General features: G+C 34.4%; 2 protein-coding genes across 2 annotated transcripts; both read left to right on the top strand.

Annotated features, from left to right (window-relative positions):
• The first annotated feature begins 15,236 nt into the window (after nucleotides 1-15,236).
• On the top strand, nucleotides 15,237-17,080 carry LOC140888857 (peroxidase 60-like). Its single transcript, XM_073296561.1, has 4 exons — nucleotides 15,237-15,458; nucleotides 15,635-15,814; nucleotides 16,006-16,165; nucleotides 16,659-17,080. Exons 1-4 carry the CDS (start codon nucleotides 15,237-15,239, stop codon nucleotides 17,078-17,080), a joined length of 984 nt encoding a protein of 327 aa, XP_073152662.1.
• A 1,497-nt stretch (nucleotides 17,081-18,577) lies between these two features.
• On the top strand, nucleotides 18,578-19,210 carry LOC140893248 (putative germin-like protein 9-2). Its single transcript, XM_073302315.1, has one exon. It carries the CDS (start codon nucleotides 18,596-18,598, stop codon nucleotides 19,208-19,210), a length of 615 nt encoding a protein of 204 aa, XP_073158416.1. The 5' UTR covers nucleotides 18,578-18,595.
• The last annotated feature ends 528 nt before the right edge of the window (nucleotides 19,211-19,738 follow it).

Here is a 19,738-nt window from a genome sequence, read left to right as displayed (position 1 = left end):
ATTAATATAAAATTCATCATGACTCCGATTGATAAACCGATTTCAACAATGTGCACAGAAACTATTTCTGCACCTTTTAAAGTCAAGATAAATTTTTCTGAATCCGAATTCAGTGATTTCCAAAAATGTTCATCCCTATGTCATTTTAGGAAATCTTACTCCTCTACTCTTAAATAAGAAGTCCAACTTCTTTGTTCATTAAATTTAACTCTTTAAATTTAACTATCTCAACGGGGATTAAAAATCCATTACTCTGTGTGACCCTCAATGGTTCAGGGATACAGCTAGCTGTGGGCTCACAACTCCTTGTGACTCGGAACAACAATTTCCGACTTGCCCATCGAATCATGGTAAGAGCGCCTAGCAACATCGCCCCATGATTCCCTAGGTATCACTGATAGTGCCTGCAAGAACCAATAGATTTTGGTTAGCGTACAGTACGGTCCCTTCATCCATATATCCCGATCGAATCAACAACCATTGGTAAATCGAGAGTCGTTCGAGATTCGATAAATATGCAATACATCTTGAAGATCAAATAGTGACATCGCATGTGCTACTAAGAAACCATTTCTTAAAACACATCATGTACTCTGGCCAGAGATTCGTCACACTAATATCTCCTCAGATCGCATAGGATATCCACACTCGCAAGTATGTGGTGAATCCTTGACAACAAAGCATCGACTCCTATATGTGTTGTAACTGTACCCAATCCCGACACCTGATGACCCCAATAGAGTCGGTAAACGAGTCAAAGAACAGTACTAGCATATAGAGTCTCAATGATGTTTCAAGTAGTAAGGACTAATGGTGTACAACCAAAACCGCGGACTTTATCCACTCGATAAGTGATAACCACTTGGAAAGTCCGAATAGGGTAGTTCGATCATTCATCGTATGAATATCCATTTGCATGCTTCGAACATCTCTATGTTCCTTACCAATGAAACGTGGTACTCGGAATCGCAAATGCTAGTCTCAATCTCGAGCGATCCTTATCCTTATTAACGGACGGCTCAATCGACTAGGAACGATTTAGAATATACAGTGACTATAAGATGTGTTTCATGATAGACATCCCCATGTACTACCACATCTTACATACACTATAGTATATTCAAGGTCTTTATCAAAACAACAATAGTATATCACAATATAACAATATGAAGAAAGATAAAGTCATTGCCATTAATAAAAGTGTAAATTATATTAAACAAAAGATTGTTTATACAAAGAGTCATCAAAGCCCTTAGCCACAAGTTGGCTCACCGGGCACCCACTCTTTCAATCTCCCACTTGCCCTAAAGCCAACTAGTAATACTACGTAGACCCATTGCTTCGCGATGTTTGTCAAATAATGGTCCTGGCAAGGGCTTAGTAAGTGGATCAGCGATATTGTCAGCAGAGGCCACTCTTTCGACAGTGATGTCTCCTCTTTCCACAATCTCCCGGATGATGTGGTATTTCCTCAGTACGTGTTTGGATCTTTGATGAGACCTTGGTTCCTTTGCCTGAGCAACGGCCCCCGTGTTGTCACAGTACACCGGGACTGGACCAACAACTTCAGGAATGACGCCCAACTCTTGGACAAAATTCCTCATCCAAACGGCCTCTTTAGCAGCAGCTGATGCTGCAATGTATTCTGCCTCAGTGGTAGAATCCGCTGTGGTGTCCTGCTTGGAACTCTTCCAAGAGACAGCACCGCCATTGAGCATGAACACAAATCCAGAGGTTGACTTCGAGTCATCCACGTCACTTTGGAAGCTAGAGTCGGTATAGCCTTCCAATTTCAGTTTTCTTCCTCCATATACCATGAACATATTCTTAGTCCTTCGTAAGTACTTAAGAATGTCCTTCACGGCTTTCCAATGCATTTGACCGGGATTAGCTTGATATCTGCTCGTGACACTCAGAACAAATGCTACATCTGGTCTGGTAGATATCATCCCATACATGATACTACCAATGGCTGACGCATATGGTACATGTGTCATTTTCTCTATCTCTTCATCAGTCTTGGGACACATAGACTTGGATAGAGAAACTCCATGACACATGGGTAGATGTCCTCTCTTGGACCCATCCATTGAAAACCGTTTTAATATGGTGTCGATGTAGGTTGATTGAGTGAGTCCTATTATTCTCTTAGATCTATCTCTATAAATCTGTATCCCTAGAATATAGGATGTCTCACCCAAATCCTTCATCGAGAATCTACCTGATAACCATATCTTTGTTGACTGCAACATCCCTACATCATTCCCAATGAGTAGGATGTCATCAACATAAAGTACTAAGAATGTCACAACATCCTTAACTACTTTCTTGTACACGCATGGTTCCTCCGTGTTCTTGATGAAACCAAAATCCTTTATTGTTTCATCAAATTTCTGGTTCCAACTTCTTGATGCTTGTTTTAGACCATAGATTGATCTCTGAAGCTTGCATACCTTATGCTCGCTTCCCATGGATGTGTATCCCTCAGGCTGCGTCATATAGATCTCTTCCTTAATGTTTCCATTAAGAAATGCAGTCTTCACATCCATTTTCCATATCTCATAGTCATACCAAGCAGCTATGGCAATAAGGATTCTTATGGACTTGAACATTGCAACTGGTGAAAAGGTTTCATCATAGTCAACTCCTTGTCTTTGAGTATAACCTTTCGCCACCAATCGTGCCTTGTAGGTCAATACCTTACCATCAGGCCCAAGCTTTCTCTTGTAGATCCATTTACACCCTATTGGAACAATTCCATCGGGAGGATCTACTAAAGACCAAACTTGGTTTGTATGCATCGAATCTATTTCCGACTGCATAGCTTCAAGCCATAAATTTGAATCCGCATCAGAAATTACTTCCTTGAAGTTTCTTGGATCACATCCAACATCGGGTTCATCTTGATCCCCTTCAAGAAGAAGACCATATCGAATAAGAGGTTTAGAAGTCCTCTCGGATCTTCTAAGTATAGGCGTGTCTATCAATGGTTCCTGAGGTGTAGGATCGTTATTTTGTATTTCGGGTTCTTCTCGAATTTCTTCGAGTTCCATCATCTCGCTTTTCTTATCCAATAAGAACTCCTTCTCCAAGAAGATGGCATTCCTTGAAACAAACACCTTTGTTTCAGCAGGATGATAGAAATAATATCCGATTGAATTCTTCGGATACCCTACAAAATAACATAAGGTGGATCGACTATCCAACTTATCTCCCACTGTCTGCTTCACGTAAGCAGGACATCCCCAAATCCTCAAGTACGAATACTTAGGAGCTTTGCCATTCCATAACTCGTATGGTGTTTTGTCCACTGCTTTGGTGTGGACGTTGTTCAACAACAACACCGCAAGCGCGTAGCCCCAAAACGAAGGTGGAAGCTCAGTGAAGCTCATCATGGATCGAACCATGTCCAACAAAGTTCGATTACGACGCTCCGATACACCATTCAGCTGTGGTGTCATAGGAGGAGTCCACTGAGAGAGAATCCCATTCTCCTTCAGATAGTCCAAAAACTCGGTACTTAAGTATTCTCCACCTCGATCCGATCGAAGTGCTTTAATACTTTTACCTAGCTTGTTTTCTACTTCAGCCTTGAATTTTTTGAACTTTTCAAATGCTTCAGACTTATATTTCATTAAATATAAATACCCATACCTCGAATAATCATCAGTAAAGGTAATGAAGTAGATGTGGCCATATTGAGTACCAATTCTAAATGGACCACAAACGTCTGTATGGATCAAATCCAACAGATTTTGACTACGCTTAGGTTTCCCCTTAAAAGGAGATTTAGTCATTTTTCCTTTCAGGCAGGATTCACAAGTAGGTAGAGAGTTAATATCAGACATATCAAACATGTCCTCTCCCACTAGCTTGTTCATCCTCCTTGAGGAAATATGACCTAGCCTAGCGTGCCAAAGGTTTGCCGGGTTTTGACTATCGATTTTCCTTTTGTTTGTTGTTGCCGGTTTATCAACATAATTTATTGGAACATCTTTTAATTTTAAGTTATATAGATCGTTTTCAAGTTGTCCATTTCCAATCAAACATTCATTCTTGTAAATATTGCAAATCTCATTCACAAAATTGCAAGAATAACCATCTCTATCAAGCATAGAAACAGAAATAATGTTTTTAATCAAATCTGGAACAAATAAAACATCTCTCAAAAGTAACTTAAAATCGTTCTGCAAAATTAAATAAACATCTCCCACAGCTTTAGCTTCAACTCTGGAACCATTTCCGAGCCTCAGCTGGGTCTCACCCCTTCTAAGCTTGCTACTTCTTGTCATCATTTGCAACTCATTGCAAATATGAGATCTACATCTGGTATCCAATACCCAAGAAGTAGTATTAAGAAAAACATTTATTTCAATGTAAAACATACCCTTTGCAGTTCGCAACTGCTCGAGGTATTCCTTGCAGTTACGTTTCCAATGACCGGGTTTCTTGCAGTGATGGCAAACTTGTTTAGATTGTCCAATTTTGCATGTAACATTTTGCCTTGAGATCATGGTCCAACCATTTCTCTAGTTCGGCCAACCTTTCGGCAGTTACATCAGCCGGGGCTGTTTTCGGAGAAGCTTTTTCTAACACTTAGAAAATCTTTTCCGAACTTAGGACAATCTTAACTTATGGAATCATTCTGTATTGTTTGCGCCAGTAAGTTTGTTTTGTTGGAGAATTGAAACATGTGGATTACGAAGATTCATCATAATGATATACTGAGATGAAACAGACAATTATCGATGATTGTTTAATTAATTTACTAAGACATAAAATAGGCAAAATTTATTTTATGAATCTCACTCCCACTATTTTAACGATTTCACTACCCTCTAGTGAAAACGGGAAACTGTTTTCCTTAGTGAGAACATGGAGTCCAATTGACAAACTATGGTCCCGAATAATATCAGCCAACCATAATTTTCAAAAGGTAGAGCCCAATTGCTTCCAAAGCAACCTCCACGTTTTTACCTCATGTCCAATAAGGGCCCAATAATATGACGCCGTTTATTGTGACATGTCAAGATGACCCATCAATATTAAGTTGTGATGGACGGTGCCATGTGGATCCCCCAATAATATGAGTCGATCCCATGGGAGTTCCACCCAACTTACAACATGTGTCGATCCAATGTACAGCTTTCCGACGAACGGGCCCCCCCAATAATATGAGCCGGACTGTATCCGCGGGTAGAATCTCATACATTGATCGTTGATGGAAGGTAGGAACATTTAAACAATTTTAAATTTCCTTTATTTATCTTGATATCAATTTTAAATCATATTTAAAATGAGAGATTTTAATTTTGAAAATTTGTCTCATCATTTTAAAATTTGTATGCTTGCCGGATTCACACAATTTTGTCTAAAACATGCATACAACAATAATATCACATATTATATAGGATGATCGATTCCATTTCTAATCGACCCGTGGTTGCCAATCACGAGTCTTAGTCCAATCCTAGGTAATATGCAGTATGCAATGCAATCCTATTACATTGAGCTTCCAATTTACATTTCTTCTGTCTTTATTGTCTGCTGGGCCCACCTCCATCTTCAAATCTTCATCTCCCATTAAGTCTAATGTATTTACAATAAATAACCATGACAAGTAGGGGATACATTTCAAGGGGTGGGAACGGGCCATAAACCAGGCCCAGTTTTATTACATATGATAATTCATATTGGGCCATAAACCAGGCCCATTAATAAATCCAACAACAATAAAAACAAATGTAAATTCCTAACATACACCTACAAAATTGGTCATGGCAATCGATCATCCTTATCCAATAATATTTAATTCAAAATTAATTTATTGGATAACATGCAATGGCAATTTAAATTAAAAGGATAAAATCATATTTCATATATAAAATCTTATTTTACTATCTTATCATCAATTGTACCAAAAATAATTAATTTCAAAATTCAATTTAACGGATAAAATATTTAAGTTTTCCAAAAATTCAAATTTATCCAAAAATCAATTTTAAAAATTTCGGACTCCAACAATTCGATCCGATGCCTCGTGGACCAATCAAAAACAATTTTCGATCGGACCAAAAATAGAATTTTAACATATTAAAATTTTAATTTTAAAAATTAAAAATTAATTTTTCGCGGGCCGCCCGGGACACTCCCGGGCTGCCCGCGCCCCAAAGGGCTCGGGTCGGGCAGCGCTCGCAGCGCCCTGCGCAGCGCCGTGCGCTGCCTGGGGCAGCGATCCAATCGCTGCTCGGGTTTTGCCCGAAAAAAAAAATTTATTTTTAAAAAAAATTTATTTTGTTTCAAAAACCGAGGCTAAAAAATTTTCGTACAATCGATTAATTTAATCGCTTGATCTGAGCAACCTGGCTCTGATACCACTGTTGGAGAGCGACGATCAGATCAATCAGAATTGATACCCGGTTCAGCGGAAGTTTAAAAATTTTATATGGAACGATTCCATAATGGGTATCAAAACTTTACGATTAAATTGTGTGTGTAAAAATTAAATAACAATTATAAATTTTTACCTCTAATCTTGAATCGAGATTATGGACACCAACAGATTGCTCTGCTCTTGTTGTATCTCCCAGGAACTGATGGACGAACTGTTCTTCAATCAGGTCCACGAACAGAGATTTAATCCCTCTGATAGATTGCACTAGAAAATCTATCAGAAGTTTCTACGAAGAGAATTAACGAATTTGATCCGTTAAACCAGACTGTAATTCAAAATTCACAGGCTGGATTTTTCCCGAGCAGAGGGGAGGGGGCGGCCACTTTTAGAGAGAAAACTAGGGTTTTTCGAAAATTGTGACCTGTGTTGTCTAATTTCTGTACTGCAATAACTTATTTATAATGTAGGCCGCTAACATCTTAGGGCCCATTATTCATAAGTTCAAGCCCGACAAGCAAAGCCCGCATGTTCAGAAATTAATATAAAATTCATCATGACTCCGATTGATAAACCGATTTCACCAATGTGCACAGAAACTATTTCTGCACCTTTTAAAGTCAAGATAAATTTTTCTGAATCCGAATTCAGTGATTTCCAAAAATGTCCATCCCTATGTCATTTTAGGAAATCTTACTCCTCTACTCTTAAATAAGAAGTCCAACTTCTTTGTTCATTAAATTTAACTCTTTAAATTTAACTATCTCAACGGGGATTAAAAATCCATTACTCTGTGTGACCCTCAATGGTTCAGGGATACAGCTAGCTGTGGGCTCACAACTCCTTGTGACTCGGAACAACAATTTCTGACTTGCCCATCGAATCATGGTAAGAGCGCCTAGCAACATCGCCCCATGATTCCCTAGGTATCACTGATAGTGCCTGCAAGAACCAATAGATTTTGGTTAGCATACAGTACGGTCCCTTCATCCATATATCCCGATCGAATCAACAACCATTGGTAAATCGAGAGTCGTTCGAGATTCGATAACTATGCAATACATCTTGAAGATCAAATAGTGACATCGCATGTGCTACTAAGAAACCATTTCTTAAAACACATCATGTACTCTGGCCAGAGATTCGTCACACTAATATCTCCTCAGATCGCATAGGATATCTACACTCGCAAGTATGTGGTGAATCCTTGACAACAAAGCATCGACTCCTATATGTGTTGTAACTGTACCCAATCCCGATACCTGATGACCCCAATAGAGTCGGTAAACGAGTCAAAGCACAGTACTAGTATATAGAGTCTCAATGATGTTTCAAGTAGTAAGGACTAATGGTGTACAACCAAAACCGCGGACTTTATCCACTCGATAAGTGATAACCACTTGGAAAGTCCGAATAGGGTAGTTCGATCATTCATCGTATGAATATCCATTTGCATGCTTCGAACATCTCTATGTTCCTTACCAATGAAACGTGGTACTCGGCATCGCAAATGCTAGTCTCAATCTTGAGCAATCCTTATCCTTATTAACGGACGGCTCAATCGACTAGGAATGATTTAGAATATACAGTGACTATAAGATGTGTTTCATGATAGACATCCCCATGTACTACCACATCTTACATACACTATATTATATTCAAGGTCTTTATCAAAACAACAATAGTATATCACAATATAACAATATGAAGAAAGATAAAGTCATTGTCATTAATAAAAGTGTAAATTATATTAAACAAAAGATTGTTTATACAAAGAGTCATCAAAGCCCTTAGCCACAAGTTGGCTCATCGGGCACCCACTCTTTCAGATAATACATACGTTATATGTATTTTAAGAATAAAAACCCAAACACGGTAATTATATTTTGAGAATAAAAAAAACGGGTATAACATGATGTCACATATCAATTTTTTGTAATGTGTTATTAACTTTACCGACACATGAAATAATTACTTTTATCTACAAATATGGATTGGGTCGACTCATATAATGAACATGTATTAGTGAAATTGTCTCATAAAAGATATAGAAGAAAGTACAAAACTGTTATGAGATCATCTCAAGGCTCAGTTTTGTTACTCCAACCTGATGCATCTAGTGAAAAAAGTATTATTTTTACGTCAACAGTATTATTGATCTGATTCATGAAAAAACCTTACTTTTAAGAGTATAATATGTATTTTGAGAGAGGGTCTCATGATCTTTATCCGCAAGACGAGTCAATTCTAGTCATATTTACAATAAAAAATAGAATAACACTCTTATGAGACGGTCTCATCCGTGATACAGATCATCCTACCCATATTTATAATAATAAGTAATACTTTTGGCATAAAATATAATACTTTTTAATGGATAACTTATATAAGTGAATCGTCTAAAAAAAATTATTCTTGAGACCGTCTCATATGAGTTTTTGTCTAAAAAAATAATAATATTAACATAAAAAAGTAATACCCTTTTCATGTGTAACAAATATGTACATGATCTGTCTCACAAAAAATTGACACGTGAGACCGTCTCACACCGATTTGTGTGTAGTTTTAGTTCCAAAAATATTATTTTTTTATTATAGATATGGGTCGGATCAACCCGTCTTATAGATACGTGAAACCTCTCATTAGAGCTCTATTTATAACATGGGTCAAAGTAATATAATACACAAAATCAATGCAATTTAACTTTAAATTAATATGTAATCTCACCAAATTATTAATTATGTTGGATTTCGATTTTGTGGGACCAATATATATTTAGATTTGTGTGTGTATATATATGTACTCACAATTGTGTTTAATCGACAGAGTGTAAGAATCCGGAGAAAGCTAGAACAAAATTAAATATATATATATCGAAACCAAACGGCATGGCGACTCTAAATGTTATCTTCTCCTGCTCTTTTTTTTTTTTGCTTCTGTGTGTCAATGCGTGCATGGTACAGGATAAGATTGATATACGCTTGTGTTATAATATAGAAAGTTAATATTAATGTTTTAGATATGATTTGTTTGTTTTGTTTGTTTTTTGATGCGATTAATTACGGCTAGGGTTTGGAATGGTGTGCGGCAAGCAAGGTGCTCATTGTTAATGAAATCTTTTTTTATGGGTAATATTCAAATCATTCATCCAATGATCTACATCTCAACACATTGACATAATTAATATTATGGTGTTACATGGCAAATCATGAGTCTCTAGAGATATAAGGATAAAACTCATAAGTTAGGTTGAACTAAACCCCGATAAAGATACGCTAAAAGATTATCTTCTGTCAACTTGCCAAAACAGAGAAATAGATTGCAATGCAATACTACCCGGCGGAGATTGCTTCGAACCAAACAAAGTAAGAAACCATGCCTCTTATCTTCTTAACCTCCAATACAGGATAGTTAAGGTAGTGTTTGCAACTTCTAAAAATAAGTGATTATGAAGATTTTTTTTACAAATTTGTTAAGAGAATCTCTATAATCACTTATTTTTAGAGGTTACAAATACTACCTAAATATCCAACGTGCTCGAGTTATGTTGGATCTTTAACCTCCATTGATCCATGTAAGTTAATTACTTATTCAGGCTCATCGTTAAATACAGATTACTCTATGCTACCCCTCAAATTAATATATATATTTAAAAAATTATATTTAACATTTTGTTTCTTTATGTTGCAGCTTATGGTAAGGGCAGGTACCCATGAATGGATTCGAAGATGTGGATGTTGGAACTATTTTTGTGGGTTTAGATAAATTAATTAATTATACATGGATTGCTATCTAATAAATAATCCAATAAGATTATGTGATTAATTATTGGTTTCCAAAGTATTAAATTAAATTGGTATGATCCACCTTATGTGTAGAAACCCAGTTTAATTAGGTCTTATGTGATGGGTAGAAGACTGCTTAGGTTATATATATGGTTATGTTTCCCAATACGCATGGAATAATTTTACATAATACATACGGCACATATATTCTAGGAAAAAACTGCAAATTTGGTTCTGTATGTTTGTCACTTTGTGATTTTGGTCCTCTATGTTTTCCTATTTCAGTTTTAGTCCAGCATGTTCCGATTTTGGCAATTTCGATCCTTTTTATTCGAAAATGCTTACGTGGCATTGTACACGTCAGCTCCACATCAGCACTGAATTGGCGCCAGGTCGAAAAAAGGACTAAAATTGCCAAAAAAATAAAGATAGCGGACTAAAACTGAAATCTTAAAATATAAAGGACTGAAATCGCAAAATGACAAATATACATGACCAAAAAAGCAATTTTCCCTATATTCTAGATATCTATCCTGGTTTCCATCTTAGGAAAGAATAAGATTGGTCGATTCTCTGTTGTCTTAGAAGATCCATAACTCTGACGTTAAGTCAATCAATCGATTCAGGTATGTTTTTACTGCTATTTATTTTTTTTTAATTCGACATGAATTTCTGGTTGTTGTGATATTTTGTTCAATCACAATTATTATTAAAGCTCTTACATTTGGCACAAGTACTGTAGTTTTAATAAAATGGAGAAGATAAAATTTTAATTCGTTTTAATACAGCAAATCGAGAGTATAATTTTGATGTTGGTGAAAGTTGTATCAATTTAATTTAAATTAAATACTCTTGTTTATTGCGTGAGAAAAATCATATTGATAAATAATCACCAGTGATGTTGATCTTTATCGATAACAGTATAACAGTAATAAGAAGAGTGTTAATAATTACACTAATCCAATTGTTGTTACCCATACTGCACACTTCATTCACTATTTTTGTACTAAAACTAAGTTGACTATATTAATCTTTAATAATTTTAATAAATTCCACAATATACTCTCATATATTCTTAAAATAAGGTTTCTAAACCTTAAAACTTCTCAAAATATTGTAGTTATATTTGTCAATATTTTTAAATATAAAATACAAACAAATTTTAAAAAAATTATTATCAAAATAACGTTCACTTTTATGTTGTATTTCAAATTTTTGAAAAAAATAAAAAGGTAATGTTTCATTTTATTTTTTTCATAATTTATGCTAATTTTAACTTAAAAATCAAACTTTTAATCTAATTATAATATCTAATGAAATATATATGACTACCAATAAAAATGTATATTTTAAACAAGATATACATTTTCAATTAAATTTAAAGTTAATATATTTGTGTAATAAACATTCTTGTAAAAAAAAGTATAAATTTATATGAAATGAATAAGTTCACTGTTCTTAGGGATGACAATTGGACAGTTTTTGCCAAATCCAGGACGGCAGGACTTGCCCTGCCAAGAAAAAATAGGACCCAAACCCACCCATCTCTTTTTTGAACCCGCTCCACCATGCTTCAAAATCCGACGAGTCCAACCTGAATTTAGACTTGCAAACCCGTTAATATTTATTTTTAAAAAAAAAATTAAATAAATTATTATTTATAATATATATACATGCATATATAAATATAATGTATATATACACTATATAATACTATATTATATATATTGTATACTTTATACTGAATACATATATACGAGGCAAATCCGGCGCTGGTTTATCCAAACCCAGGACCTGTCTTTGGACCATTTGACCTGGACCCGCCCTGCATCGAAATTCGTTTGATCTGATTTGAACCCGCCCCGCACAAGACAGATTTAGCACGTTTAAGCCCGATTTATTGTTATCACTAATTGATGTTGTGCTTTTAATCACCAAAATATGTATTACATGCTTTCAAATAAATATTATAAAATAATAAAATATCTTCTTATTTTTTAATTCTAATTTAAATATATATAAATTTAAATATTATCACAAACACTTTAACATTTAGATAAATCAAAATTTTGTAACCATTAGCTTTATATATTTTATATATAAAAAAAACCTAATAACATTTTGTATATTGTACAAAATATTGAGATATAATAAAAATTAGAAAAAATTGCAATTTTCATTTTTTATGTTTGTCACTTTGCGATTTCTGTCCTCTATGATTCCATATTTCAGTTTTAGTCCTGCATGTTTCGATTTTTGGCAATTTCAGCCCTTTTTATTCGAAAATGCTTATGTTGAACTATACACGTCAGCTCCACATCAGCACTGCATTTGTGCCAAATCAGTGCCACATTAGAAAAAAGATTTATAAAATTTCCTAAAAAATAAATATAGAGGACTAAAACTGAAATATGAAAATATAGAGGACCAAAATTACAAAATGACAAACATACAGAATTAAAAAAGCAATTTTCCCTAAAAATTATATTAAATTTTAAGATTAATAAAATATTTTTTTGGTTAACCCACATAATAAATTCTATCGTACGTACACATAAAAATTTTAACTTTAAAAATCAAATAAATGTAATTCGGACTGGTTGGTCACTTATAATTTTGGGAGTTACACGGTCAAAGTAATCTAATGCGCAAAATCAGTGTAATACAACTTTAAATATGTAATCTCACCTAATTTTGTTGGATTTTGGTACCGTGGGACCTAACTCTTTTATATTTGTGTGTGTATATATACGCATGCACAATTGTGTGTAATCGACTAGAGGCTCTAAGCAACGGAAGAGAGCTCAAAATTATTGAAATCAATGACGACTCCAAATGTTTTCGTTTGCACTTTTTTGTTGCTTCTGTGTGTCAATGCGAGCATGGTACAAATCTTATATATACAAGATAATATATACTCTTGCATATACCAAAACAACTACATGATTTGGTTTAATATATATAAAGATCTGATTTTTCATTCTTTTTGTAATTATATTCTTGATTGGATATTTACACAGGGTTTGGAGGAATGGTGTGTAGCGAAGAAAGATACCAAAAAATCTGTTGTGCAAGTTTATATTGACGTAGCTTGTTGTCACGTAGATTGCGTTGCAATACGACCCGGCGGAGATTGCTTTGAACCGGACGACTTATTCAGTCATGCCTCCTATATTCTTGACCTCAACTACAAGCATCACCCAAATGCAACGTGCCCTGGATATATTGGAACCTTAGCCCAAACAGATCCATGTAAGTTATTCAGAAATATCAAATATCTAAAAAAAACTATCGTAGGTTAATTTAGTACTATAGCATAAAACTATCGTACTTAAATAATTTTTTTAATTATTCATAAAAAAATCATTTTTTTAAAGTTCTTTTACTTTAATATAATAAAAAAAGAAAACTGTTTCTAAACAAAATTTATTTAGATTTATTTTGTTTAAAAAAAGTGATGTATGTGAGAAAAACTGTTTATAAAAAGTATATGACTGATTGTGTTTAATTTATGTTAATTTCTTTTATGTTGCAGCTTATGGCAAGTGCAAGTACCCATGAACGGATTAATCGAAGATGTAGGCGCCAGTCTAGTTTTTTAATAAAGTGGAGAGGATAACATTTAATTCAAGTATATATGGTTTTAATAAAGCGGAGAGAATAATTTTGATTTTAATTAATTGGTTGAAAAGTTGTATCAATCGAAATTAAATCTAAATACGTACTCTTGTTTTAGGTGGATCTACTAAAACCCGTACAAAGTTGGAGTACATTGACTTTTTTTTGGTTCATATATAGCTTCAAGGCACCTCTCTTAATCTTCCATTGCATGCTGAAATGACAATGGATCATCATCCACCCCATCGACGACAAATACATTTGCTTCTTCCTCTCGACGATAGTAGATAGGTGGTTTGATCACTACCATTATTTTTAGGGAAAATTGCAAATTTAGTCCTGTATGTTTGTCACTTTGCGATTTTGGTCCTCTATGTTTTCACATTTCAGTTTTAGTCCTACATGTTCTGATTTTTGGCAATTTCGGTCCTTTTTATTCGAAAATGCTTACGTGGCACTGTACACGTCAGCTTCACATCAGCACTGAATTGGTGCCACGTCAGCGGCACATCGGAAAAAGGACTAAAATTGCCAAAAAAATAAAGATAGCGGACTAAAACTGAAATGTGAAAACATAAAGGACCAAAATCGCAAAGTGACAAATATATAGGACTAAATTTGCAATTTTCCCTTATTTTTAAAATATTAAACTGTTTTTATAGAATAATTGTTCAAACATATTTTTTTTTCTTAAAAAAACTTTTAAAACATTTTATAAATAATTTTTAAAAACTATTTTTTATAAAAACTTTTTATTAATACTTGTCCAAACGAAACCTTATTCTTTATGTCAAAAGAATTATTTTTCATCATATATATATGAGTTGGGTCGATTAATTTCACAAATACAGATATCTGAACCGTCTCAAACTAGACCTACTCAAATATTAAAGCTTTATGGATCCGAGTCATCTGACTTAATTTGTGACACATATCAATGTATAAAAAAGATTACAAAAGTAAAAAATTTTAAGAATTAAAGAATGGAGAATTCAAAATTAAAACACACAATATTGTTTTTGTTTCTGCTTTGAAAATAATTGAAGAAAAAAAAATGACTTGTTGCGAATAGACAATGCTTATTTGACATTTTTTTTAAGAAATTAATTTTAAGTCAAATAAATGTCAAATAAGCATTATTTGACATTTATTTGACTTAAAATTAATTTCTTAATATATATGTTTGGTACATGATTTTGACTCATATTTGGTAGATCGATAACAAAGATTGTATAATAGTGCTATAAATTAGATGGATGCACGTTGTAATCAAAATAGAGACTCCATCGTGCAAACAAGTAACAAACTCACCCAAGTGCACATTCCCATTCGTATAAATTCCCAAGAAATGGTAAATTCAAATCTAACTAATCCACCAAAGAATATTGATCAAAAGAAGGTTAAACACAATTCAAGAATTAATAATCTCGTCGTCGAGGGTAATGGAAAAATTCGCGTTAGCATTAGTAGTTGTTGTCTGCGCCGCCTTGAGTGGGTGGTGCGAGGGTGGCGCACCACCACTTCAGGTGGGTTTCTACAATGGGAAATGTGGCTCCTCCGACGTGGAGGCGGTTGTAGGCGGTGTCATCGCTTCATTTTACGCCAAGGATCCCACCATTACCGCCGCTCTCCTCCGCATGCAGTTTCACGATTGCTTTGTCAACGTAAGATAATTCAAATCACACATGCACACACATGTACATAGTGTGTAACAAATTATTAATTATTTTATTTTAATCATGAGTTTATATGTACATCTTTGTCAAACAAATTAAATGTTATATTTTAAATTTCCTCCATTGAATTAATTAAAACTGTATTTTTATTTTTTGTTTTTTAGGGTTGTGATGCATCACTTCTACTGGACGGCCCCAACACTGAGAAAACCGCAGTGCCTAATCTAAGCGTACGAGGTTATGAGATTATCGCCGCCGCCAAAGCCGCCGTGGAAGCCATCTGCCCTGGATTCGTTTCATGTGCTGATATCATTATCATGGCCACAAGAGATGCAGTTTCACTGGTAATTAATTAGATAGTGTTTGGCGAGCTTATAAGAATTACTTCTCTGCGGTTTCCCAAACACTATCATAATCTCAATCAGACTGACATATACTTCATGAACTATCGATCATAAACTAGCTAGGCATAAATCATTAACATGCATGCAAGTGACTGACCGTAGGTTGCATTATATAATATATGATCATATAGGGAGGCGGAGGGCGATATACGGTGTGGACGGGAAGGCGAGACGGGACCGTCTCTCTTGCTAAGAATGTGAATCTACCAGCTCCTTCAATATCTGTCTCGGATTCAATCAAAGCTTTTGGCAAGAAGGGCCTTAATCCAACCGACATGGTTTATCTCCTAGGTAATATATATAGACTTAGGCACCGTTTGGTTTGAGGTACGGTATAAGTAATATATAGATAAGTAGTATAATTTAATAAAAATAAATAAAAAATGATAGTTATAATATTGAATTTGATTGATAGATTATGTTTTATTTGATTTGATTGATTAAATTTTATATAAAAATATTAAATGACTATTTCGTTCTTTTAATAATAAATAAAATAAAATTTATATTATTTATAAAGGGTAATATAGTAATTTGAATCTAATGATTTGATTGATGTGAGATAAATAATTAATGATTTGATTATGTAAAATAAATAGTTAATATATAGATAAATAATATGATGAGAAGAACGTGGGATGGGATGTGATGACTTATACATATATATATTAGTAATACGGTGAAAAAAACGGTGTCTTACGGTACTTATTAATTACTATCATCTAAATTTCTAACCTCAATGGCCTTATATATACTGATCGATCCATACATGTTTCACGTGTAGGTGGTCACACCGTCGGTGTTGCTCATTGTTCGCTCTTTCAAGATCGTCTCTACAATTTCCAGAACACTGGAAAACCTGACCCAAACATGGATCCTACGCTACGTGCCACGTTAATCGCGACATGCCCTCAAAACTCAAGCGTCGACAACACCGCGAACCTTGATCAGAACTCTACGAGTTCATTGACCGTGGATAATTCCTACTATCAACAAATAGTTTCGAACCGAGGGATCCTGCAGATTGATCAAGAACTAGCTCTTGATCCGCTGTCAAAGCCAACCGTTACCGCCATTGCTAAGGGATCCGACTTCTCCACAAGATTTAGCGAAGCCATGATCAAGCTAGGGGCAGTCCAAGTTCTCACTGGAAAAAAAGGAGAGATTAGACGGTTCTGCAACACCACAAAAGCGTTTTCCAACTAAAATATTTGACCAAGATTTTGACATTTCCATGTGCGAATGCAACTCGTAACAAAAGAAAAGTTCATGTTTTTTTTAACCTAAAGTTCAACTCTCTATGGTTTCTCACTAATGTTGTTTCACTGTTTTTTTTGTTTTCAATCGTACAAGATTTGAACCAAATTTGATTCATGTGTGACCGGGATTCGGTATACATAAAACAAGAATGCGAGTAAATTGTGCTTCTGTACATCATGATTCTGTTACATATCTAATCAAAGAAAGTTTGTGTATCTTATTTCAATATTTTCAATGCTGAATTATTGTAATAAAATCTAATGACATGAAATGATTCTAGTTAGAGCCATCAGATTCAGAGATATACCATAACCATTAACCACAAGCTTACTTCTTGAATTCAAAAAATAAGCTCTACACTCAAACTTTGCAAACAGGTGACGTGTGTGTTTCCTAAAGGATTGGTGCATATTTTAAAAATAAATTAGGAGTTTTTTGTTAAAATAAAACATAAAAGTTATTTTTAAATACAAAAATGGTGTAATTAGATATAAATTATTCTTCCGAAACAAAAGCGTTTTCATCAAACAAAAACATTTTTTTTATAAAATACATACAAAGAACATATATATATCTCTTGTAAAATATGTTGGCTGTCGATTGGTAGGCCACAATTTTTCACTCATTCCAAACCATATAAAAAGGAGAGAATATGCATTTGTTACATATATATATATGGTCCATGGCAATTCTAAGGAAAAATTGATTTTTTGTCATTTATGTTTGTCATTTTGCGATTATAGTCCTTTATATTTTTAGATTTCAGTTTTAGTCCGCTATCTTTATTTTTTTGGCAATTTTAGTTCTTTTTCCGACGTGCCTCTGACGTGGCACCAATTCAATGCTGATGTGTACAGTGTCACGTAAGCATTTTTCAATAAAAAGGACCGAAATTGCCAAAAATCAAAACATACCGGACTAAAACTGAAATGTGAAAATATAGAGGACCAAAATCGCAAATTGACAAACATACAAGACTAAATTTGCAATTTTTCCCAATTCTAACAATATGTTTGCCTTTTTGGCACGTTTAGTCTTGAGATTACCCCCGAGGACAGAGAAGGTAATAATTATCAAAATCGATAGATTTTGGACAAAGTAATATAATATAAGGCCTATATATATACTCATTAGAATTTGGTTGGATTATGCAGTCTTTTAAAGATGCCATAAAACTTGTCATTTGCCGTTTGTTTTGGGTTAACAAGACATATAAAATAAAACAGAACAAAAAAGCATATGCTTTCAGAAATCAAGAAACGCCTAACAAGGAATTAATGCGTATATATCCACTTTGTAGTCTCAAATTCATGCTGTCAACCAGCGGAGAGCACGATCCCATTTCTCTGTAACATTGTAAACTCGCAGTGTATATAAAGTCCCATTCTTCGTTGGGATTCAAAACCACCATAATTCAAGCATAAAGCATCCCAACTTCTCCAAAGAAGTGAGGAAAAAAAGATGTCTTTGGGCAAGAAAATGATCTTCCTAGCGCTCGTCGCACTTACGATATCCCAAACAGCAAAGGCAGGAGACCCTGATATCCTCACTGACTTCATCCTACCACCAAACTATAACCAAGTCGATGGAAACTTCTTCACATTCACCGGTCTTCGATCCCTCGTTTACGACCCGATCCCTCCATCCTTCAAAGTCATAAAAGCTAACATGGAACAACTTCCTGCCTTGAATGGTCAGAGTGTCTCCTATGCTGCTTTAGTATACCCGAGCAACTCGGTCAACCCAGTTCACACGCATCCCCGGTCCGCGGAGCTCCTGTTCGTGCTCCAGGGTTCATTGGAGGTTGGATTTGTGGACACAAAAAATAAACTCTACTGTCAAACTTTGCAAACAGGTGACATATTTGTGTTCCCCAAAGGGCTGGTGCATTTCCAGTATAATGCTGATTCCAAGAATCCCGCTATGGCTCTTTCTGCGTTCGGGAGCGCAAATCCGGGCACTGTTTCGTTGCCCAATACCCTCTTCAATTCCACCATTAATGACAGTGTTTTGGCTCTGTCTTTCAAGACTGATGTCGCCACTATTAAGAAAATTAAAGCTGGCCTAAAGGGATGATCAAATTTGTATGTTCTTTTTTAATGATTTTAAGAATATTGGGTATGTGGAAGTATAAACTTTGTAACGAATAAATGGTCTTTCCTTGTTGGAAGGAATTGATCAAATAACACATTTTGTTCAAAGTTGGTAATGTTCTAATGTTCTATTTATACTACCTCTGTCTCCTTTACCTTTACAGGACCATGTACCATATCACTTTAAAAATTAATGTTTTTGTTTTTTTTAAAAATATTTTATCCTTTATTTATTTATTTACGAAACACGTGCCACAAAATAAGAATGTAATCCAATCGAACCGAACTAAAGTCTTGAATATTTGACTAGTTTGGTTGGTTTATAATTTTGACAAAAATATTATATTTTAATAATTAAATTTAATCAATTTTTATACACTTATGATTAGTAAAAAAATGTAAAATATATGAATCAAATATCAAAATTATAATTTTTCATTTAAGAGCTGACACACGAATAACAATATTTCATTATCTAATATAATTTCGAATAGCTCATGAACCATTTCAT

Source organism: Henckelia pumila, chromosome 3 (genome assembly GCF_033568475.1).
Source record: "Henckelia pumila isolate YLH828 chromosome 3, ASM3356847v2, whole genome shotgun sequence".
NCBI lineage: Eukaryota > Viridiplantae > Streptophyta > Magnoliopsida > Lamiales > Gesneriaceae > Henckelia > Henckelia pumila.
Note: the sequence above shows the minus strand (reverse complement) of the source record. Positions and strands in the feature narration are given on the sequence as shown.

Coding starts and splice junctions, on each gene's coding strand:
- LOC140888857 (XM_073296561.1), top strand. CDS start 15,237: ATGGAAAAATTCGCGTTAGCATTAGTAGTTGTTGTCTGCGCCGCCTTG. Junction 15,459..15,634: donor TTCACGATTGCTTTGTCAAC/GTAAGATAATTC, acceptor TTTGTTTTTTAG/GGTTGTGATGCATCACTTCT. Junction 16,166..16,658: donor CGACATGGTTTATCTCCTAG/GTAATATATATA, acceptor TTTCACGTGTAG/GTGGTCACACCGTCGGTGTT.
- LOC140893248 (XM_073302315.1), top strand. CDS start 18,596: ATGTCTTTGGGCAAGAAAATGATCTTCCTAGCGCTCGTCGCACTTACG.